The 22,863-nt window shown below is 46.4% G+C and overlaps 1 protein-coding gene across 2 annotated transcripts in view; it reads right to left on the minus strand.

The window, feature by feature from the left end:
• Window positions 1–15,543: 15,543 nt before the first annotated feature.
• The window catches only part of FAM124A (family with sequence similarity 124 member A), a 68,172-nt gene continuing 60,852 nt past the window's right edge, over window positions 15,544–22,863 (minus strand). For both annotated transcript variants that reach the window (XM_081814892.1, XM_081814891.1), the window contains one exon: window positions 15,544–18,958. In XM_081814892.1, coding sequence (XP_081671018.1) covers window positions 18,146–18,958 — 813 coding nt within the window. In that variant the 3' untranslated portion in view covers window positions 15,544–18,145. The remainder of the gene's footprint in view (window positions 18,959–22,863) is intronic.

A 22,863-nucleotide genomic window follows, 5' to 3' on the forward strand; every position in this document is an offset into this window, starting at 1 on the left:
GGGGGATGGGAAGACTGGGTGATGGATATTGGGGAGGGTATGTGTTGTGGTGAGCACTGTGTTATGTAAGACTGATGAATCACAGAACTGTATCCCTGAAACAAATAATATGTTAATAATAAAATAAAGAATTTAAAAATTAAAAAACATTTCAAATTAAAAATTAAAAAAAGATTTCACATATAAGTGAGATCCTATATATTTCTCTCTCACTTATTTCACTTAGCATAATACCCTTGAGGTCCATCAATGTTGTGGTTGATGGCAGAATTTCCTTCCTTTTTTATGGCTGACTAGTATTCTGTGTGTGTGTGTGTGTATAATTTTATCCATTCATCAGTTGATGGACACTTTGGTTGTTTCCATCTCTTGGCTATATAAACCTGGGGATTCAGATATCTCTTTGGCATAGTGATTTTATTTCCTTTGAATATATGCCCAGAAGTGGAATTGCTAGATCTTTTGGTAGTTTCATTTTTAATTTCTGAGGAACCTCCATACTGTTTTCCATAGTGGTTGGACTGATTTACATTCCCATCAATAGGGTACAAGAGTTCCTTTTCTCTACATCCTTATGAGTATTTATTTCTTATCATTTTGATAATAGTCACTCTAACAGGTATGAGGTGATCTCACTGTGATTTTTGATTTGCATTTCCATGATTAGCAATGTTGAGTACTTTTTCAAGTACCTGTTGGACATTTGAATGTCGTCTTTGGAAAAATGTCTTCTTTGGAAAAATGTCTTTTCAGATCTTTTGCCCATTTTTAAATTGAGTTGTTTCATTTTTTATTTGTTGTCAAGTTGTAGAAGTTCTTTATGTATTTTAGATATTAACCTCTTACCAGATATATGATTTGCAAATATTTTCTTTCATTCAAGATTGTCTTTTCATTTTGTTTCTTTTGCTGTGCAGAAGCTTTTTAGTTTAATGTGGTCCCGCTTGCTTATTTTTGATTTTGTTGCTCATGATTTAGGTGTCATAGCCAAAAAGATCATTGCCAAAATTCATGTCAAGAAGCTTTTCCCTATGTTTTCTTCTAGGAGTTTTATGGTTTCAGGTCTTATATTTGTCTTTAATCCATGTCAAGTTAATTTTTGTGAGTGGTTTAAAATAGGGGTATGGGTCTAGCTTTATTCTTTTACATTTGAATAACCAATGCATATAAGCATTCTTGGACGTTTATATTTCAGGGTGAGTAAATGTATTACAGATTTTTAATTTTCCTCAAGGTCTGGTTGTCCAGAAGTACCCCATTTGGAGCCCAAGACCCTTGAACTCTCTCTGTGGCTGTAGGACATACTGCCTCCTGGTCAGGAGATGGCAAAGCCAAGTCCAGTGTTGCTGTGCCCTCAGTTGACACAAGGCCAGCTCACACTGTGCCTTTTTCATGGACATTTGTTATGAATGTGGCCTCCCATATCCTTGAAGAATATTCTTTCCCAAGGGAGAAGGCTGAACTCATTTCCCCAGCCTGGAAATGAGGACATAGGCATGTGAAAAAGGCACCAACAGAGAGATGTTCCTATATCAGAGTACGTGAGGAAGATGGCACTTGTGGGATCCATTTTCTGGAAAGAAAAGTGGTCTGGCCGTGGAGGCAGCACTATAAACGTTGAGGGGGCTGTGAGGTTGTCTCTCAGCAACAGCAACAGAGGGTCTTTGCTGAAATTGTCTCAGGTTGGAGTCTGGGCTTGGCTCCTGGCTGCATAACCCAAACCTGACCCTTTCGTGCTCCCAAAGATTTGGTGAGCAAATTAATTTCTTTCACAGATCCTGGCTATTTAAACAAGCCAGAGTGGGCACTATTGTTTGTCATTCATAACGCTGCCTGGTGCAATCTTACAACCTGCCATCCTTAAGCGACTGTCCAAAATGCAGGACCCTTTGGACCTCTGTCCTCTTCCATGTTTGCATGATCACAGTGTCCTGTGTTTTCTGTCCCCATTGGTGGCCTCCTTCTCCCCTCACTACCCTGCTCAGTGATCCCTAAAGAAACACTACTCCAAGATAAATAAGTTCCTGCACTCTTGGATCCACCACTGTCTAACTGAAGTGAGATCTTAGATCCCCTGCCCTTACAGGGGGTGTGGTTATTCTTCCCTGCCCCACGCACGCTGAGGCTAGCGTGGAGAAGGAGCCAATATCTTTACCTATTCCTCCTCTTTGTGGATGACTTCTGTGCCTTTCAAATTAAAATCCTCTGGAGCTATCTTTTCATCCATTACATCTTGATGCCCCAGCTTGCAGAAATTGCACACAACTCTCTGCCCATTTGGCTTTTCCATGGGTGGCTGCCTTGGGTGGTCGGCCATTCATGTTAACCTATCAGATTCCATTCCTCCAAGGACCAGATTTTGGACCATATTTCTTCATCCTTGAAAGCCTTGAGTCTAGTGTCCTATTCTGCACATAGGCCCTCAGTAACTGCTTATTTAATGCTATATTTAGTGGGCCTAAATCTTTTTTTTACCCTCCTTATTTTCATAGTTTCCATATTGTGAGTCTCACCTTCCCAAGAAAAACACCCCCAGACTACATCTCCCAAACTCCCTTTTCCCACCTAGGTGTGGCCATGTGATTCAAAGTCCCCTTGTTAGAAGCGCTCACAGAAGACACAAATGGAAAGTGAGAAATGGCAGGCAATACAGGGAGACTGATCTCCTGGCAAGCTTGGCAGCAGAGGCCTCTGGCTTTTCTGGGGCAGTTTTAGCTGAGAATCCGATGTCCAGTCCCAGGCATGATCTGTGCCAGTCATGGGTCGGAACAGCAGTGGCATTTCTGCTGGAAGAATTCCACAGAGCAGTGTGGCATCATTCCTGGCTGTGTGGCAGTCAAGCCTGGGGCTCTGCCCCTTCCAAAAACTCTCAGATCTGCCTGGCATCTTCTAAGAAATTTCTTTCCAGATTCAACTAGGAGACTGGATTCTGTTGTTTACAGCTAAGAATTACTTCTAACCAAGTGGTGGGGAGGCAGTACAGTGTAGTGATGAAGAGCCTGGTCTTTGGGATCAGACAGACCTGGGTCTGAAATTTGACCCAGCTGTTAACTAGCTGTATGCCATTGGACAGCTTACTAAATCCCACTGAATCTCTGTCCTCTCACAGATAAAATAAAACTACCACACTGGGTTGTTCTGAGGATTAAAAACAGAATGCTTATAAAGCTTTTAGCCCAGTGCCTGGCATGTAGTTGATGCTCAGTGAATGAAAGGGTAGCTCTTTCAGTGAGCTATGCATATATTTTCTCTTTTAGCCTATTAGATTATTTTAGAAATTTTTTCAGTCATAACAATGAAAAGCAAAAGGTTGGAAATGGCTGGAAGTAAAAGCTCTTCCTTTTGTCCCTTGTGGAGGCAATTTCCCTACCTGTTCTGTTCCAATGGACTTTTGGAGCCTCTGGAAGCCAGCAATGGGATCAGGCATTATCTCTGTAGAATGTGGTCTGGTCTTTCTACACTAGACATCGGTTTTGTCACTGGCTCTAATTAGGCTAATGCTACAGTGACCTTGAGGATAGTAATTTGGATGAGTCAGGGGGGGAGAACAAACAAATTAGTATCAGTCATGACTTCATCAAGCTTTTTGCAAACATCATTTTATTCATGTACTATAAAAACAGCTTCTGCTTAATTCCTATCTCTTTGTTCCTTCATCATGCATTTTTCCTTAGTGTTTAAATCTTTCATCCTGGCCTCCCTCTCCATTTGGTCCAAACATCCTCTTCGGTTATTTCTGGTTCAGCTGTTTAGAACATGCTGATTTATGGTGCCTTGCTAAAGATATGTGGTAGGGGAGGAAGCTGCCAAATGCAATGGAAGACATTTGCAATTCAGCAGAATGGTCTTAACTACGGTGCCATCTTTCTGCTGCAGGAATTTTAGACAGTGTAATTAAATGAACAGACAAAAATCCAGACATGCAGGATGGTTGCTTTGAAGACCCTATATTTGTTATATGAAAATCAAATACATTCCTGAATTGATTGTACTTAGCTGGGGAAAAGCTGGATGAACTTTGATGATTTGAGGGAACTCTGTGACAGGCCTTGATGGCGCAAATGGCCCTCATTCAAGTATGAAATCTGTGTGTGGGACCATGGGACTTGTTTGCCTGTATGTTCCAGACGCCTCATCCTCGTTGCTTCATTTGTTCTGATGACCTCTGGGCTCAACTACATCCTCTCAGCCCTCTCTAATTCCACTCCTAATTCCAGAGGTAACATTACAACTTCCCAGATAGAGCAAATTAATATGAATTTTGTTTTGAAAATTTTGTGACCTCTATTGACCTAATTGAAAATGTCACAGATTTGACTTTTATGTGATCTTGCATACATTATTGTGCTTTTCTGTGCCCGATTGTCCTTATTTGTGATGAGTTTTAAAACACCTGTTCTCCATGGCCACCGCAGGCACTGTAGAGATGCACATTCTCCCTCCTCCCCTTTGAAGGGAAGAGGGTGCAGAGTGCTTTAATGATGCTGATGTACAGGGTGGAGTCAGGGCCTCCTAGGAACACCCAGGTACCCTGTAAGGCCTCCCCACCTCCCTTGACCCTCAAGACCACAGCAGTGAGGAGCTCTGTGGGAGCTTTCATTTCTTCCATCCTTCTTGCTCTTCTTACCCTCTAGTTACTTCCCTTTCTTCTCTTCTACTCCAAGCATCAAAGTGGTGGGAAGAATTGGGCTTTGCTTGGGGGGTGAAGGGAAGGCAGAGACTCATCCCCCTTCCCAGGCCCCCCTGGTTACAGAGGGAAAAGCTCGTCTTCCTGTCAAATCACAAATGTGGCAGACAGCTCAAAAGTGACTATGTGGTCCTCAGTGCACTGACTGACTATGGATGGGCCTGAAATTTTGTATATTTGACTTTCATTGAACCAGATCTTTCATGTATTCTACCTGGATATTCCTGAGGACCTTCCAAAGGCAGGGTCAGACTCTAAACCAGGCACACTCTACTTCTACCCGATACAAGCAGGGCCTTCCCATTTAAAAGGAGATGGTTTTCTCTATAATTAGTCTGTTAATGACCATAATTAAGTCCTAGGGATAGAATTTTAATAGAATCTGCTTAGAACTTTTGAAACCTGAATTTAGCCTCAGACAACCACGTGCTACTCCTACCAGGTTTTCACCATCAGGTGTCATGTCTGAGAAGAACCATACTGTGAATTCTGCTTACAATTAAATACGCGAATAAGCAAATGAAATGCATGGATATTTTGTTAACAAAATAATGATAACATATGCTATACTGGATATTGCTGGTTTAATTATTCCTGTTTTGGGGAATCTCCACTTAAATGTTTCTGCTTCAAAGGACTTTCTCACATTTTATTCTTAAAATTTTACCCTTCTTCAAAACCCAGCAGCGTTGTTACTTGCTTTCACAGGAGGGATTCGTCACTTCTTTACAAGAACAGAACGCTCCTGTCTCTTGCCAGGCACCTCACTCTTCCTTCACCTGCTATGTGGTAAACTTTCCAGGGGAGAGATCATGTTACAGACAGCTTTACATGTGCTGATGCAACTTAACAACACTCAATATCTATTTAACTGAATGAATGAATGAGGGAATGATGAAAATGTATTATTTGCTAGTTGTGTGATCAAGGGCAATTTCCCGTCATCTCTGCGCTTGTTTCCTCATGAGTAAAATGGTGAAAACTGCAACCTCATCCATCTCAGAGTAAATGAGATCATGCGTATAAAGTCCTTAGCACAAGGCATGGCACACTGAATTCTCAATAAATGCCAGCTGCTTGTTTTATCATTATTAACAGGGAATGTATTTTTCAGTGGATACCTTGAGATGAGGTGGTTTCTTTGCTGACCAAGGGCATAGTGGTAAATGAAGAATAGATATGATCAACAGTATCTCATAAAAGCAAAGTAATAGTAATAAAGCTATAGTAATTTCATCCGGTAAGATGATGCTCTAAGTTCTCTATACAATAATGGGCAGGTTTCCAGAAGGGCCCAATGTACTCTCAAGCATAGATTCAGCACATAAAAATACAACTCACCCTCAACATAAATTTGATCTACAGCCAAGAAAGTCATGTCCATGATCAGGTGAGCGCAGATTATGCTGGTCTCCCTGTAATACAGTGTGCCTTTGGTGGTATTTTGAGTAGTCTGCTCTTTTAACAGGACTCTCCAAGGAAGGTTAAATTAATGCCTTATTTCTCTCTACATTCATTTTCCCAGAGCAAGCAGAGACCTTTGCAGTCTGTGACCATCAGATCAACAGCCAAGGTAGGTTTGGCCAGTATCCCTGGACAATGAGGTTGAGGCAGTTCCTTTCACAAGATTCTTTTTTTCAAGGAGCTAGATCCAGCATTTCTTTCCTTCATGTTCTCCAACTTCCCCAATTACACCAAAGCTACTCTGCACTCCTATTCTCTGGCAACATGGGCTTTCACTCATCTTCCCAGACCAAACACAAACACCTCCTCCAGGAAGCTTTCCTTGTTCCCCAGGAAGGGTTATTTGTCCTCCCTCTGGGAAACACAATGGTTCTTACTTGTGTCATTGCCATTATCTTATGGTAGGGCAAGTGTATGTTTAAAGGTTTGTTTCTACTGGTAGACTATGAACCCCTAAAAAGTACGGATTTGTTTCTGTCTCTGCATTGTAACAGGAGGATTTAGGGACAGTGAGATGGACAGTTATGAGGTCGTCTTTGAGCCTGCCTGGGGCAAAGTGCCTGTCATACTTGGGATCGGAGTGCTACTCCAGTGGTCATGATGGCCACTGCCATGGACCAGCCCCAGCCCCTCTCCTGATTTCCCAGCACCAGATAAGCCCACATTATTATGTCTTTCCTGGACAGGGGGTGGGAGCCCCAGTGAAGGCAAGGATCAAATTTCCTATGGTGACATGGGGACAGCAGGTCAGTGCTTCAGGAGATAACATTTGATCTATAGAAACAGAGGGATCTGATAGATCATGTACTCTAGGCTTGTGGACTAAAATCATGCAAATACCTGGCAAGTGCTCATCATTCATGCAGGCATTCATTCATTTATCCTTTCAACAATATTTATTGAGCACCTGCCAAATGTCAGTCCTCAAAGAATATTGGTATGTAAGTTGAGGTGGCCTTTGCCATCACAGAGGGTATTCTGGCCAGGGTACCAAATGAAAAATAATGCAGTATACAGAAAAAGACACTTAAACACCATGATCCCGATCAGAAAAAAAGGCCAGAGGCTGATTGGAGAATAAAAGGAATGGAGGGAAGGGAATGCATGTGTGTGTAGATAATGAGGTGACAGGTAGACAGAGACAATGGTCAAGGAAGGCCTTTTAGAAGAGATGGCATTTAAACTGAGGCCAAAAGAATAAGGCAATCTAGGAGCAAGGTGGAGGGAGAGAAGCATCCCGGGCAGAGGAGACTGCACGTGCAGATTGTTTGGAGTGCTGGGTGAACCACAAGAAGTGTGTCGGGTCGGCAGAGAGTAAGCCAGGCAGGGAGGGGAATGGGAGGGAAGATTGAGAGACATGAGGGGCCAGATCATGCAGGCCTTTGTGGCCCCGGGGACAGACACGTGGATTTTTAGTCCAAAGGCAATGAGAAGCCACTGAAGGGCTTGAAATAGGACAGTGATGTGGTCCAGCACACAGATTCCATCATTTTCTCCTCTCTGTTCTCCGGGGCTGCGAATATACCACCAGCTCCTGCCGTGTCTTTTGCAGGGAGGTTCTTTTTTTTTTTTTTTTTTTTTTAAGATTTATTTATTTATTTGAGAGAGAGAGAATGAGAGACAGAGAGCATGAGAGGGAGGAGGGTCAGAGGGAGAAGCAGACTCCCCGCCGAGCAGGGAGCCCGATGCGGGACTCGATCCCGGGACTCCAGGATAATGACCTGAGCCGAAGGCAGTCGCTTAACCAACTGAGCCACCCAGGCGCCCTGCAGGGAGGTTCTTGACTGCAGGCTCGCAGGCAGCCTTTTGCCTCTTCTCCCAGGATCGACTGGCCCTTCTGAGGTCTGACCAATCTCTGAGGAAGGTGGCCTCTAAGCTGCTTGCGTACTCCGTGGAAGACCAGAATTCTGAGCAACACCCCTTGAAAGAGATTGGTGGCTCCCTTCTTCATGATCATTGTTTGCCTCCCCCTGCTGGGTTATTGCACCACATTTCCCAGTAACCTCATGTTGGAGAGTCTGCTAGTTGTCCGTTGGAGTTTAGAAATAAGTGAATAATTGCATGGTAAGTATATGGCATGGTGACAATGCGGAGCAAATGGGACCCGCAGCTCCAGGGAGTGTGGTGGCTCTGAATGACATTCTCAATGCACAGCTCCATCCAACGGCACCCCATGGGCTCTTTTATGTTATACATGTGGCTTTGAAGGTACAAAGCCTCCAAGGGCCTGGTCTACCTTGAGGGAAATCTTGGAAGGTGACAATGGAAATGATCTTCAGTCTGAGGTAAAGAAACAGGTCAAATACCTAAACCCCCGGCCTTCCCCTGAAAGGCTCTAATTCTAACCTGACAAACATTAAAGAGAGCAAGTAAGTGCGTTCATGCCATTTCAGTGTTCTTCTTCAAACATGTGGGCTTAAGCCAGTTGGGTTTGAAATCCATTCAGTTCGTGTTTTTGCCAAGAGTTTTGTGGGTGTAAAGTTTAAAAATAACTATGTACACATAGGATGTCTGTAGGGAAATGTGGGTAAATTCTAGGTTGGAAAAAGGTTCTCTGAGCAAGTGCCCTCGGTGTTTAGCCCTCAATGTTTGTAAAGACAAGAAACATTTTAGAGGTCAGACTAACAGCTCTTACTCTTGGTCCAAACCAGGGTGTGTCTGGATCCGAATGTGGGTGTGGATAGAGTGACTCAGAAATACGTAATGGGGAGAATGAAGGGCCCAGAAAAAAAATAATTAAAATTGAAAAAGAGGTGAGGGGGGAAACAGAGAATTCCATACAACGATAGAAAAGTCAGGAGTTTTTAGTCTGGAGGCATAAAGGCAGATGGGATTGAAAACAAAAACCAAAGTAAATGGCTGAGGTTCGGGTAGATCTGGATTTGTTCAGCATGGCCTCTTGAGTTTTTCTCGCTGCATACAATTTCTCCTTCTCGACCCTCCAGGACATTAGGGTTGAATAGTCATGATCAGGGTCAGGTGCCTTGACTTGGGAATGCGAGCATGGGGATTTATCATGAAAGGAGCACCTGCTGGGACGCTGCAGAACTGTGCCAAACGTGAATACGTCACTCACGTGCTCACTGATTTGAACCTTATTTACTGAGGTACTGCTTTGAACCAAAGACTGGTATATAATTTGCCTGGGTAATCAGCTTTGTGCCTAAACAACTGCAAGACTGAGTACCCTGTGATTTGTCCGGAGTTAGGGACAACTGAGTACTTGTACAACATGGCACCAGTGTGTTCTGACAGATCCAGACAGGCTTCCTGAAGGAGGCGCCGTTTGCACTGGGCTTTGGTGGATGGTAGGATTTGGATGGATGGAGTTGGAGGAATAACCTGTTTTGGCATGTGGGTAGGAAAGCACAGGATATATTTAGTGGAGAGTTAAGAGCCTGTTTGGTTGGAGCATAGAATAGCGAGCACTAGTATGGAAAAGGTGATGGGAGCTGAGTGGTGAAAGTTTGAGGGTGTATCTGGGGAGCGGGTACTTTTGCTTGGTTGGCAAGAAGGTGCCATGGCAGGGTTTTGAGCAGGAGAATGTGCAAAGCACTTTAAAAAAAAGTTGGCAAGAGTGGGCAGATGTTGGAACCACAGAAACCAGTTGGGAGGCTATGGCCATAGCCTAGGATGGTGATAACACAGTTTATAAAGACACTCGATAGTGGGCATGGCTCTCAGGCAACAAAATCGGGGATGCAGAAATAATACTTCTTTTTCTTTAAATCAAACTAATTTGGACTTAAAGCCATCATCCTGTATGTGCTAGGGAAATTCCATTATAGTTATAATTGAGGGCTGCCCTCCCCCAAATGGGGACCTATCAGAGTCCAGGAGGATTATATGGTAGGTGAAATGGGGAAGGGCCTCTAGTCTCTTGTGGTCCTCATGCCAACCTTGCCATCATTGCTGACCCCCCGGGTGGGGGGTTGGTCCATGAGCTGATTTCTGAAATTTCTACAAATTTCCTGAGAAGTGAAGTATGCCCTCACTTTACAGATGAGGCAACGGAGTCACAGAAGATCATAGAACTTGTCCAAGGTTTCACAGCTAGTAAGGAAGGAGCCAGGAGTGGAAGACCCTTGCTCTAATCATGAGTCTACCACCACCTGTGTAGCTGGGGCTGGAGGGAAAGGAACAGAAGTCCATCAAACCTGGAGAATATGAAGAAGCAGGAATGGGGACAGATTTGATGTGAACATTGAGAACATTCAAAGGTGGCTGGGTTCTTCTGGTTTTATTACCCTTATTTTTAAATTATATAATTAATAAATGCTTATTATAGAAAATGTATCAAGTGCAAAAAGGAAAATGAAACAGAAAAAAATACCACCCGTGATTATACTACCTGGAAGCAAAAGCTGTTATATTTTGACCTACTCCCTTATAGTCTGTTTTTCTCTGCACTGTTTTGTGTGGTCAAGGGCAATATATACATGTATTCAGGTTTGTTTCCTAGTGGTTTACTATTCTAAATTGTACTGCGACAAACAGACACATAAGGCTTTACCTCTGTTTTGGATAATTTTCTCATCTATCCAGGGATGGAGTCCTGGAAGTTGAATTACAAGGTGTAAGTATTTGATCTATCGCCACACTTCTCTCTAAAAAGGTGGTGCCAGTGACTGCTGAGAGCCATGTGTGACTTAAACTGAGTGTTATCTTAAGGACCTTTGCTAACTTGAAAGGTGGAAATGACCTCTCGCTGTGCCAGACTTTGCCACTTGATGCCATTTGTCCCTTAGAATGGCCCTATGAAGAAGGCCTCCTTTCTTAAAACATTATTAACCTTGCTGCCTATTTCGGTATCCTCTTCACTTTTGCCCCTGAGGCCACCGCCCTGCACCCAGCTCTGATTTACTCCACTTTGCCAATGAAGAAACCAAGGGTGGGAAATGAGGTATTTTGATGAGGGTCACACAGCCAGGAAGTCTCAGGGATGACATTCAGATCTGGGTTTTTGAGTGTGAGTGATGAGGAGAGAGAAGAAGCCATTAACAGAACTGAAGAATCCCAGGGCGGAAGGAGCTGGTCTTGCCCGGTGTGTCCGTGTGGTGCTCGTTTGGTGTGGGTCACACTGATTTGGGAACCGGCCGCATGCATGTGGGGTATGCAGCAGGCAGCCGAAGGTTCAGGAAAGCGGGTGACGGAATGAGTGAGAGAGCAAGTTTTGGCAGAGCAGGACTGTGGCCAGGCAGGGATCCTGGCGCTGATCACATGTGGTTGGGTCACACTGCCAGGTGCCCCGGGTGCCCGCCTCCATAGCCGCGGCCAGTTCGCTGCATCCAGCAAATGCACAAACGCACAGCTGGACAGGAAATCCCTCCTGGGCCGTCCAGGGCAGGGCTGTGCCCTCGGACGCTGACCAGAGGAGCACAGGGGTCCCTGCACAGCCAGCTCAGGTGATAACACTAGGGCCCAGACTGCCGCTGAGCTTTACGGCCAAGGAGAGTTCCAGAGCCGCCAGTGTGGGGTCATTTACTTGTATTGGGCACAGGAGGCTCATTTTGCAGGAAGTGGAACATAACTCTTGGAGTGGAAATAGGATGAGGACTCTCCCTGCTGTCCAGATCAACTTCCTCTGTCGAGCCGGGTTGCGTTTCCAGTCCGCAGACAACGTCCAAGGGCAGAGGACCTGGCAGTCGATCCATTCTACCTGTTAGTGTCGTCTTGTGTCTTCCCTCCTTGGAGTCGGACACATCTTATGTGATAGGGAGGGAGGCTGAGGGGGTGGCGGGAGGTTCTGGTCCTGGCTGGAGGGCGGGGGGCAGACCCAGGCAGGGGAGGGGCATTGGGGCAGTCAGAGCAGGTGTGGACTGTTGGGGCCTGTAAGTTGCATGGAGGTTGGCCAAGCAGTGAGGAAGGTGGAGTGGACGGGGGGAGCCACCACAGAGTGGTCCGGCAGCAAGGGGCTGGGAGGCAGCAACTGCGGGGTGGCTAGGACTGCAGTGAGGGGCGGGGAGCGTGTAGACGCTACACAGTGGTCCGCTGTGGGCCAGCCAGTCTGGAACCCCAAGGAGAGAGGAGGCGGGAAGGCAGAACAGGTTTCACAGGCTTGAGGGGTGGGGTGCGTGTTCGGGAAGGGAGTGGTAAGGCACAAGGTCTGGCTTTGCAGCTGTGGCTTGAAATGGAGGAAAGAGAAGAGCCAGGAGCTGAGCACGGGGCGATGGAAGGACGCCTTCCTGTCGGGTGGAATTCTGTCCAGAGAGACGGTGTCCAGAGACACAAGTAGAACCTGTGTTGTAAGAAGCATTTGGAAGCCAGCCCTTGTCTGTGCTCCCTGCACCAAGGAGTGTGGGGAGCCTGGAACCTGGCAGGCAGAGCAGGTGCCACTCTGTGGCCCGAGGGAAGGAAGAGAACCTCAGTCTTCGTTCCATCCCAGCTGTGTTGTAGGCAGCACAGGGGCTTTTGTGCAGAGGACGCGATTTATGTCTCCTCATTATTCTCCAAGGTAGGTATTCTTGTCCATCTCTTACAGATGGTCAAATGGGGGCTCAGGAAAGTGAAAACAACTTGCCGTCAGCTCACACAGCGAGTGAACCCGTTCAGCCCTAGGTCCCCAGCACGAGCCTGACACAGAGTGGGACTCAGGAAATGCTTGCTGCATGATAAGCAAATCCACGCAGAGCAATGAAGAAGGAGGTGCGGGGAACCTGAATCCCTATGGATTCTCAGGAAGCTCAGGGAGGGGTGCTAAGGGGATTTATAACTTATCTGGAAGGGCTTCTCAGTGTCAGTAGCCTCTCTCAACAGGGAGAGGTTAGAGAATGGAGATGACTTTGGAACCACAGGGCGAGGGTGAGGTTGCAGAGGGGGCTCAGTAGATGGGGAGACTCTCTGCATGCAGGCTGAAACTGTGGCTAGTAGCCTCTGGTTTCTCAGGAGGATGTCGGCCTCACCCCCTGCCCTCCACTCGCCAAACTACAGATTGGATCTCAAGAGCCTGGAGGAAGCCAGCCTTTAGACTTTCTGCTGAGGGCCAAGTTTCCCTCTCCCCACAGTGTGGCTGGAGAGGTCTAGGGAGGCTCAGCTAAAGCCTGTGGCCATGTCTGCCCCTCTAGGTCTTGTAAATTCCATCCCTCAATCAAGAAAGATACCAACTTGGACCAAACCTAGTAACTTTTGAGACAAAATCCCTCACGGAAATCCCCTTCAGAGAAAGTGATTTTAGAAATCTGTGCGAAGAAAAACTCGTTTTTTGTTGAGGAATAACCTTGAGACAACGTAAGTTACAACGAGGATAAGACAATGTCACTAGATTTTCAAATTCCACATGTGAACTAAGCTATTCATGTTTCCCTTTTTGCTTTGGCTCCTGGGAAATTCATCCACAGCAGTTATGTTTTTCTTTATGGTTGGCACATTTATGGCCTCTTTTACCTTAGCCCTGATTTTCTACTTCTGCCTGCACTGTCTTAAGTCTTGGTGATTTCAGTTGTCCCAATACCTTGTAGAAATAAAATAATGAAATGCAGAGTAATAAATGGAAGAGAAATGCTTCTTGTTCATCTGGGTGGAGCAAGGGTGGCTGCTTGACCCTCCTGGGTACGGCAGCCACCAGGTGGCACCAAAGCTTTCCCACAGCCAGCTAGCGAGGTGACTTGGCCTGAAAGTATTGCTGTTCATTAGGCCCTTTTTTGGACTGTGCCACAAACATGTGAAGTTGCTCCTGTCCAAGAGGCTCTGGGTTTTGTTCTAGAGATTGGGCAGGGCTGACCTAAGGGAGCCTGGCTGGCTTCTTTCAGATGTGCAACTTACAAGACCAATGTGTCACATGGGGTGGTTGCAAAGATTCTCAACCGGACCAGGCCGGTGGGGGACTGTTCCCCATCTGTGGAAACACTTTTTCTATACCATCGTAGGCAACTGGAGGTGGGACCCTCATGACAAATAGAGAGTTTAGGGAGCATGTCGTAGGGGCACAGAGAAGGAGCCTTTTCAGCTTCACCAAATACTCTGGTGACTTTTGTCTTAAATAGATTCATTGATCCTAATTTTGGGCACATAATTGGATAATAGTTATCACATCTCTAAAATGGAAGTTGTTAAAAAGACCCAAGTGTGCCGACATTACCATTAATGTTTGCTTCCGTTATTCAAATTATGGGATTTAAAGACATTTTGTGTTTAGACTTCTGTTCCCAAAGATTAGAGAAAAGCCTTCAGGAAAAGTTGGAAGAGTGTGATTATATAAAAAACTTTAAATTCAGGTTCTTTACCCCTCATGAATCCATTTTTATAATGTAATGTCAATTTCTCATGTTATTTTCTCAAACCTCTGCTGTATCTGATCAATTGTATTTCCAGAGAATTAAAGAGCAACAGATTCCTATAAATCCTAAGAGACATTTATTTCAGACCAGGAACATGAAGCAATGTAGTGGTGGGGAAGAGGACTATTCGGCTCTTCCCACTGTTCTCCTGAAATGCAGACATGAGATCACTGACCATAACTGCTCATTGATACCATTCTGAGGGTTTGGGAGGGAGAAGCTCTCCAGTTTTATCTGCCCTTAAAAATCTCTTCCAGGAATTTTGAGTCTACTTAGGTGTTTCTTACCTGATGAATAGGAGAATTCATTCATCTACAGAAAGCCCAGGAGGAGGATAGATTTCTCCTGATTTACATGGGGCTGAAGAGATCAGCTATGGATTCAAACATCTTCCCAGTGAAAGTAAACATTTGGTCTCACCTGGGACAATGAGACCGTGCAGTCCAACTGACTTCCATGTGATTATTCCCCTGTCCTCGGGTCACAGGGCTCAAGGAACACCCAGTACTATAACCCATTTTGTACAACTACATGTCAGCTCTCCCATCACAAAAGTATCTTTTGGTAGCTCACCACTCCAGCCCCGCGGGTGACCCAAGATGATTTCTGCAGGGCTTGGCAGTTCAGTTAGGAACTAAGAAACATTTGGTCTTAATAGTGGATCCTAGGGCGCCTGGGTGGTTCAGTTGGTTAAGCGACTGCCTTCGGCTCAGGTCATGATCCTGGAGTCCCGGGATCGAGTCCCACACCGGGCTCCCTGCTCAGCGGGGGGTCTGCTTCTCCCTCTGACCCTCTTCCCTCTTGTGCTCTGTCTCTCATTCTCTCTCTCTCAAATAAATAAATAAATCTTTAAAAAAAAAAAATAGTGGATCCTAGGTGGTGTTTAGGTGCCATGGTGGGACTGTGAGCAGTAATTTGGGGAGTCTTTTTAGAAAAGGGACAAGCGTGGGATGGGTTGGTGTAATAGACTAGGACACTTAGTAGCACCCCCACCCCCATCCTGGGCAATGCTGGGGGGAGGTCTAAGGTCAAGCAAATAAGAGACTGGGTTCCATTAAATGACAAAAAAAAAAAAAAATAGGGCTAAAATCTAGATTTCCTATACCTCAGAACCTAATCCAGGAGAGAAATAATTTGAGATAGCCTCATGTTTTTTTAATTGAACAAATTTATTGAGCATTTACAGTATGCCAGCCTCTATTTTAACAGCAGTAATCCAAGAGTCCGGATCCCCCAGGGGGTGTCAGGAGCCTTCCTGGATGAGGAAAATGCTAGTGCGTGGTTGGAGCTGGGAGCTAGGCTTTTGTCAGTATGTGTCTGTGGCATTCTTCTGCACAGACGGCGGCCACTGCCGACCACAGCCTGGGAGGGAAGTGGGGTGGGGGGAAATGCCTGAATGTGGTCTGTGATGAGTTTCCCTCCATTCTCCCCTCGTGTTATGGGGGCATCTTGCATTTCCTGCCTTTGAATGGTGTCGCTGACATCCTTTGGGGTCCCTCAGTTTGGTAGACTGGACTGTGCTGGGGGGGGGGTTACTAAGAAGGGGTGGGACCGGAGAACATCAGCGTTGGGCTCCAAAGCAATCCTAGGGGTGCATGCAAGTATATTAAACTAAACTAAGGGCATGGATGGGGTGAAGCCAGGAGGAGCCATCACCCGACAGGTGGTCCACTTGTTTATGCCTCACTGATCTTTGCTACTCATGAGCTTGCGTCAACACCTCTGAGTTTTTTTACTCCTTCCTAACATTAACCTGTTGTTTTTCATCCTCCGCGGCCATGAGTCACATTTCTGGATAGGAGGTGGACGGCTAGTGGCTTTCTAGGAACCATCTCTGCAGAAAGAGGTCCCTCGGGGCTCAGAGGGCTGCAGACTTTGATTCTTTATTGCTGACTGTGCCCGAGGTCTTAAATCAACCTCCATCTAGCACAAGGGTTAGGCCTGTTCTTGTAAATAAAGTTTTATTGGAACTCGGCCTCTCCCATTCCCATACACATCTTCCCTGGCTGTTTCCACGCTCTGATGAGAGTGGAGTAGTCCCAACAGAAACCAGATGGCTGGCAAAACCTACCGTATTTATTATCTAGCCTTTTTTAGAAAATGTTTTCTCCCTCCTGGCCTAGAACTATAAGAGACCATGTCTTTATCAACATGGAGAATATTATCATTTGGATGTTCGGGACAGGATCTAAGGTTCTCATTACAGGGATGGCAAACGCTCCACGGCTGCTTGGGAAAGGACCCTGAGACTGTCCAGACTGGTGTCGGCGCTTTCAGAGACGGGAAAGCTGGGCCAGGAGTCCTGGAGGCAAGGAGCACCAGACTAGGAAATGAGCAAGGCCAGTAAGTCCATGCTCCTCTTTCCCAAAGGTAGGTGGGTAGCCAGGCACGGCTCGGCATCGCCCCCCACGCCAGCGCTTGGCACTGCTGAGGTTGGAATTGTAAACATACCCTCACTGAGTGGGGGGAGAGGTGCTATTTAAATCTCATTCATGCTTCCAAAGAAGCAGACACCGGGCAGAAAAGGTTAAGGTTGGGCTAGAGCTCCAGCTTTAATTAAGGCTTCTAGGCACTCATGGAAGCCTGGCGATGAAACAGTGTTTGTCCAGGACAGTGTTTCATATAAAGCTTCCCATTTGGAGAAGATGGGGGCATTTATTACTCTGTGCCATCGAAGTGCCACTTACAAAGCTTACAAATTATTTAAAAATGGGAATATCAGGGTGTGTGACAATGCATATTTACTGGAGAAAGTAGTATGAAGTGTGGCTCCTGTCATTTATATAGATACATATATACATAGCCCTTAGACGGTGGTTTTTATAAAATGGAAGAATCTTAAGACTAGCTACCTCTATGACCAATATCCTATTATTCTGTAACTCCAATGAGCGGTTCTTCAGTGATCCAAATAAATCCCGGGAGTGGAGTGGTCTTCTGTAGACTCCACTTGTTACAGTGAGGTGTTGTTGAAAAGTGGATGCAAATCTGGTTTTTGGAACTCAAATCATATTTTGATTCCACCAAGAGTCTGTTATTCAAGATAAGTCCTTATAAAGTATCTTAGCTACCTTTGCATAAATCCAGATTTTCAGATGTGCATGGCATCACAGCGAGGCATTACTGTAGTCTGATATATGTTTACTGTTTTATCAAGTGGACTTTTTTTCACTCTAAGCACTACCTGGAAATTCTTAGGGCCACTGTTGCCTGGTAATGCAAATATGTATGCAGAATCCAGTAAGCCATGTACATTACATTATTGTGCACTAATCTCTCATACAGGTCACTTAGTATCTTTCCCACATTCAACATTTTGGCTTTAATTGTTTTTCCTTCACAGCATGAAAAATTGCCAAATCAGCTCTGGCTGACTAGGTTTTCTTTTCATTTCAAATAATTATATGAGGCATTTAAATCGTATTAAGTGCACTAAACCATATCTCAAAAGGAATTGGGTATTCAAAAAAAATTTTACAACTTAAGCTCGAGAATTTATTTGCATAAAAATGCAAGTATTTTTCCAGCAAGTCTCTAAAATATGCCACCTCTCAGGTAAGAACGGGTGGTGTGGCAAATGTGCTAACAAACCCATGAGACAGACAGATTCTCGACAGACCTGGGGGAGCGGGCTGAGAGCACGCACGGGTGGTGTTCAGACCCCAGAGGGGCAGTAGGACCTGAGCCTGTGTGTCTGGAATGCCAGAGTAGAGGGTATTCAGATGTAGAATTCCTCCATGTCATTGTCCACAGGACCGGCCAGCACTGGGGGTGGCGGGGCGTCTCTGCCCGCGGTCTGCTCAGCGCTGGGAGCATCCCAGGGAGGCTCTGGGGAGGACCCTGTGAGTGAGGAGGTGCCAGGAGCCGGGGGAGCAGCAGCAGCAGCTGTGGCTGAGGAGCTGGAAGGCCCTTTGGTGAAGAAAGGGAGGGAAGCCCAGGCGGTCTCTGTGGTCACCCCACTCCCAGTGGGCAGCAGTCCTTCTCTGAAACCCTTGGGCTTTGACCAGTGGCTGCTGCATCTTTCAGGGGGGAGGGTTGTCTCCACGCTGCTGCAGAACCTACTGGGCGCCGAATAGGCAGAGACCACAGAGAGGTCCGAGTAGGACAGCCGGAGGCCCGTGTCCACGTCGGTCTCCTGGGCCCCCTCCAAGTCATCGATGGAGAGGAGGTGGCTGTGCCTCCCCTCCGACGCCCTGTGCCCTGGGGCATCTGTGCTTGAAAACCACTGTGGTAGAGCTGAGGATCCCGGGGAGGGGTCTCCTGTGGGCAAACAAAACAAGGACTTGCTTCTCTGGAAGGACCAGGGGAGGCTGGGAGGGCTGCTGGCTCGTCTGGCAGATTCCTGCTGGTGCCCAGTCGGCTGGCCTGTCTGGCCGGGCCCTGGATGTGCGCTGTCCAGTAGGGGCTGCTGGCTGCCTCCAAGCATCCAGCTCGGTGCGGTGGTGCTCGGGGAAGGCATGGAAGGAGGTTTGTGCTCTGACGAGTGGTGGCTTCTGCTGGCCTTCGGGAACCTCTTGTGTACTCTTTGCGCCTGTAGGGAGGAGGGCACATCACATTAGTGTAGGGCTGGGGTCATCTGGGGAGGAGGATGTTAAGTACATCCAGAAACACACTCACCAATAACTCGAAACTTCCAGCAGGGTTGTGGCCATAAAACATTACCAGACATCTCATTCTCCAAACTCGAAAGCAAAGACAGAGGTAGCAGAGCTTGGGGGAGTGTGGATCAGACTTCTCAGCCTGAGGAGACCTCTCTGAACCTAGAAGGAGATGCAGCCCCTGGTCGCCATAGGCACTACTACTATTTCTAGGACACAGGGAGGGGTGCTTGCTCCATGGACTCGCCACAAGAATGAGGGCCTGGCTGAGCATGACAAGGGAGATAAAGATTACCAGTAAACACAAAAAGAACACTTGAACGCTGTGTTTCTTTCCAACCAAAGCACCACTGTTTGAATGTAACTGATGGGAAGATGGCGGTGATCACGGTGGGGTATCAGTCTCAGATCAAAATGGGACTTGATTCCAGTATTTGTGTGATTGCCAGGATATATCCTAGGGGTGCGGTGGCCCATGGCTCAGGGCGGTAAATCTTTGATGAGTGAGGGGCTATCAGGAAATGAGCATTTACTTACTTGCTATCTGGAACCAGACTCCTCCATACATGCTGCCCTGCAGGGACTGGACAGGAAGGGGGGCTGCTGCCTACTGCCGGACCCCACGGATGCCCCATAGGGCTCAGATAAGCAGTCTTTCCCTCTAATGCCTCACCCTGTTCCGCTATTCCCCCCCCCTGGCCCCTGTGGTGCATCAGGAGCCTGCTTCTGTTATATGGAACTGGGGACCCCTATACAATGCACTGTCCCACCTGGGGCTGCTCTGAGTCTCCCTCTGGTCTAGCTCAGTGCCCAGGCCTTGAAGCCAACCTTACTATGCAAAGTTTCCATTAAATAATGGATTTGGGGACCGTGGATCTGGCTCTATTTAGTATAGGATCATCCAATTTATGAATCCTTGAAATAAGGGTTCTGAGTGTGGTTTACTATCAGGGATCTTTCCTGGCACCCAGCAGGCCCTTCCCTATAAAACAGACACCCTTGCTTCCCTATAAACGGGAACCCGGTTTTCCCACAGCCACTTGGGAGATCTAGATGAATGTAAGATACATTTATTGTGTATCTATTACAGGTGAAGGAGGGGAAACTACAATGAGACTCAGTCTTTGACCACATGAAGCTTACATTTCATTGAAAGGATAGGGGATAGAAATTGCTCGGACAAGAGCCTGATGACAGGCACAGCAACAGGGCTGTGAAGGAGAGACCACGCATGCCTGCCCAGTGGGAGCAGAGGCGTCTCTAGTGGAGGTGGCCCTACAGGCGAGCCTTTGAGATGGGCAGCTGTCCTCCCGCTGGATGACATGGGTGGAGAGGAGGCTGTGCTGGAGAGAGGCCAACTCAAACAGAGGCTGACTGCTGGCAGGTAGGCAAAGAACATGCGGGAGGTGGGGGTGGGGGCAGTGAGCAGTTGGCTTGATTAGAGTCGAGGTGCGTGCATGAAGAAAAGCACTGATGAAGTTCCCATTGGGAATGGAGTCTAGTGCTGTTCTGGCCAAGGAGACCCTGACTAGGTAAGAAATCTGCACACTCACCCTTATGTTGGAGTCTTAATTCTGTTTTTTATGTATGACCATTCCTTTCATTGATTTCTAAGGTTTTTGCCTAATTGCAGATCTCTCCTAATCTTATAAACAGTCTAACTGATTCATCCTTTCAACCAACACTAACTGAGGGTCTTTTTGGCAGAACTTCTCCACGGGTGTGTTTAAATTTTGAACGGGTTATTAAAGATAGTGATCTCTTTTACCAGCAGCCTCTTGCACCACAAAAATACTCTATCATTTTCTAAGTGCTCTTTGATGTGAAGAAGGTCTGGAAGGCCAGGCACAGATAATTTTGAATAACACATAATCTTAGCCCCTAACAATGAACAATACAGTGTTCAAGTGTAATAAAGTGAGCCGTGATGAGAAAGTGAGTGGCAATATATGGGCCATGTTAGGGCACAAAGGAGGGAGAGGTTGATTTTGCAGAGAGGTGAGGCAGCATGGGGAGAGGGTAGAAAAAGCCTGCCTTGGGCAGTCATACTTGGACAAAATCTTGGAGGTGCAAGAGGTGTTTGCCAGCTGGAGGGCAACAGGTTAGCATGCTTAGGCACATAAGCAGCCTGATCAGAGGCTGGAGGCATGAACCAAAGCAGGAGGTGAGCCCTGAGAGATGAGAGGAGTCTCGTCAGGGCAGGGCCCAAATGACATGTCCATATAAGGGGACCTCTTTGGAGCCTTATTCGAGGAGCATGCTCTTGGTGAGCATTTTTGCATTCTGAATCTGCCTGAAAAAGGAAGCCTCTGTGAGTAATGCTTTATGAGAAGCAAAAGGCCAAGGTTGCCATGAAAGAAACCGCTAGGGGTCATCTAAATCTTCCCACTCTCAGGGGTAGAGTGGCGTTAAATTTGACTTAAAACCAGGAACGACTGGCAGAGGATGAACACTTGGTGGTTTTACAGAGATGTTCATCACTGTGCTTGTTTAACGGAAACCTACCTGTGCTCTCTTATTTTGACTCCATCATGAAGGCAGGAGTTCAGATAAACCCTAAATTATGCTGCTTTGAATAGAGGGGGCACCCGGGGTTGGTCACCAGAGGGGGGCCAGGTGCACCATGGAAGTGCCAGGTGGGCAGGTGGGGATCCAGCTGGACCAGCGCTGGCTGGTGGTAATGGCGGGGTCTGGGGGCAGGGAGTTGCAGGAGGGTGGCCACGAGCCTCCACCACCCCCCGCCCAGCTCCCACGTTGAGTGCATGGGGGATGTGTTTGCAGCAGATCCGGTAGTATTCCCCAGCTCTGCACAGAGAAGTCAGCTTCAAAAAGCAGGGTCTGGTCTGTTTTAAAGACAACTCGCGTAGACAATGGATGGAGCTTCTTTCTGTACCCTTCTGCTGGCGGTGGCTCTGTTTCAGGCCTCTCTTGTCTGCTTGTCTAACTTGACCAGCAACATTGCAGGCTGAGAATGAATCATTGTAGATGTTTCAGGAAACTCTTACCCAGGTGACCTTTTACCAGAGTAAAACATCACCCTGTGGGTCCTCCTTCCATGGAAGCCTTTCTCCTTCTGTGACAGCAGGCCATGTACCTTGGGGTCACCTTCCTTTCTCTTTGGAGCAGTGCAGGCTTGCTGACTCACTGGAAGCCAGTGGTTCCCCCCTTTGCTATTTATGGAACAGAACAGCATTAGATAAATGAATCTGCTTAAGGCAACTAGCCAGGAAGATCTGGTTATGGCTCTGAAATCACCAAAACAGTGAAATGCGGTGATGATTCCCAGAAGCTTCTCCTGCAACTTTGAGCATAGGCAGTTTGCAGTTAGGGAAGTAAAGTCTGAGCTGGAGCATCTTGTTCAATGATCTTGGTGTCAGTAGGCTCATTTGCTGGCACATGGGTAGAATCCCCAGTGAAGGAGACTCTGCCCTGACCCAGTAACCCTTGGGCAAGGTCATACTGGAATTCTCTCTCATCCTCACAGCCCCCCTTTCTGAGAAGGGTCATTTCCTGTTGTGTCCTTGGCACAAACACCACCAGTGTGGCACTCTCTACTGTGTAATGAGACAGCAATAGAACTTTTAATCCAGGGACTAATAAAAAAATTAGGGGCAACTCAAGGAAATTGGGCAATGGGCTCACATGAGAAATCAGATTTTTGTTCTAAAGAAAAACACATCTTGCTTCTCCTTTCACTGTCCTCTGGGAAGGTTTCATATAGCCTATGTTGTCTTTGAAATTATTTTTAAAATTTAAAATTGTTTAAAAACTATTACTTTTAAATTTTATTTTATTATGTTAGTCACCATACATCATTAGTTTTTGATGTAGTGATCCA

Source organism: Leptonychotes weddellii, chromosome 3 (genome assembly GCF_054177405.1).
Source record: "Leptonychotes weddellii isolate Sample4059 chromosome 3, ASM5417740v2, whole genome shotgun sequence".
Lineage (NCBI taxonomy): Eukaryota > Metazoa > Chordata > Mammalia > Carnivora > Phocidae > Leptonychotes > Leptonychotes weddellii.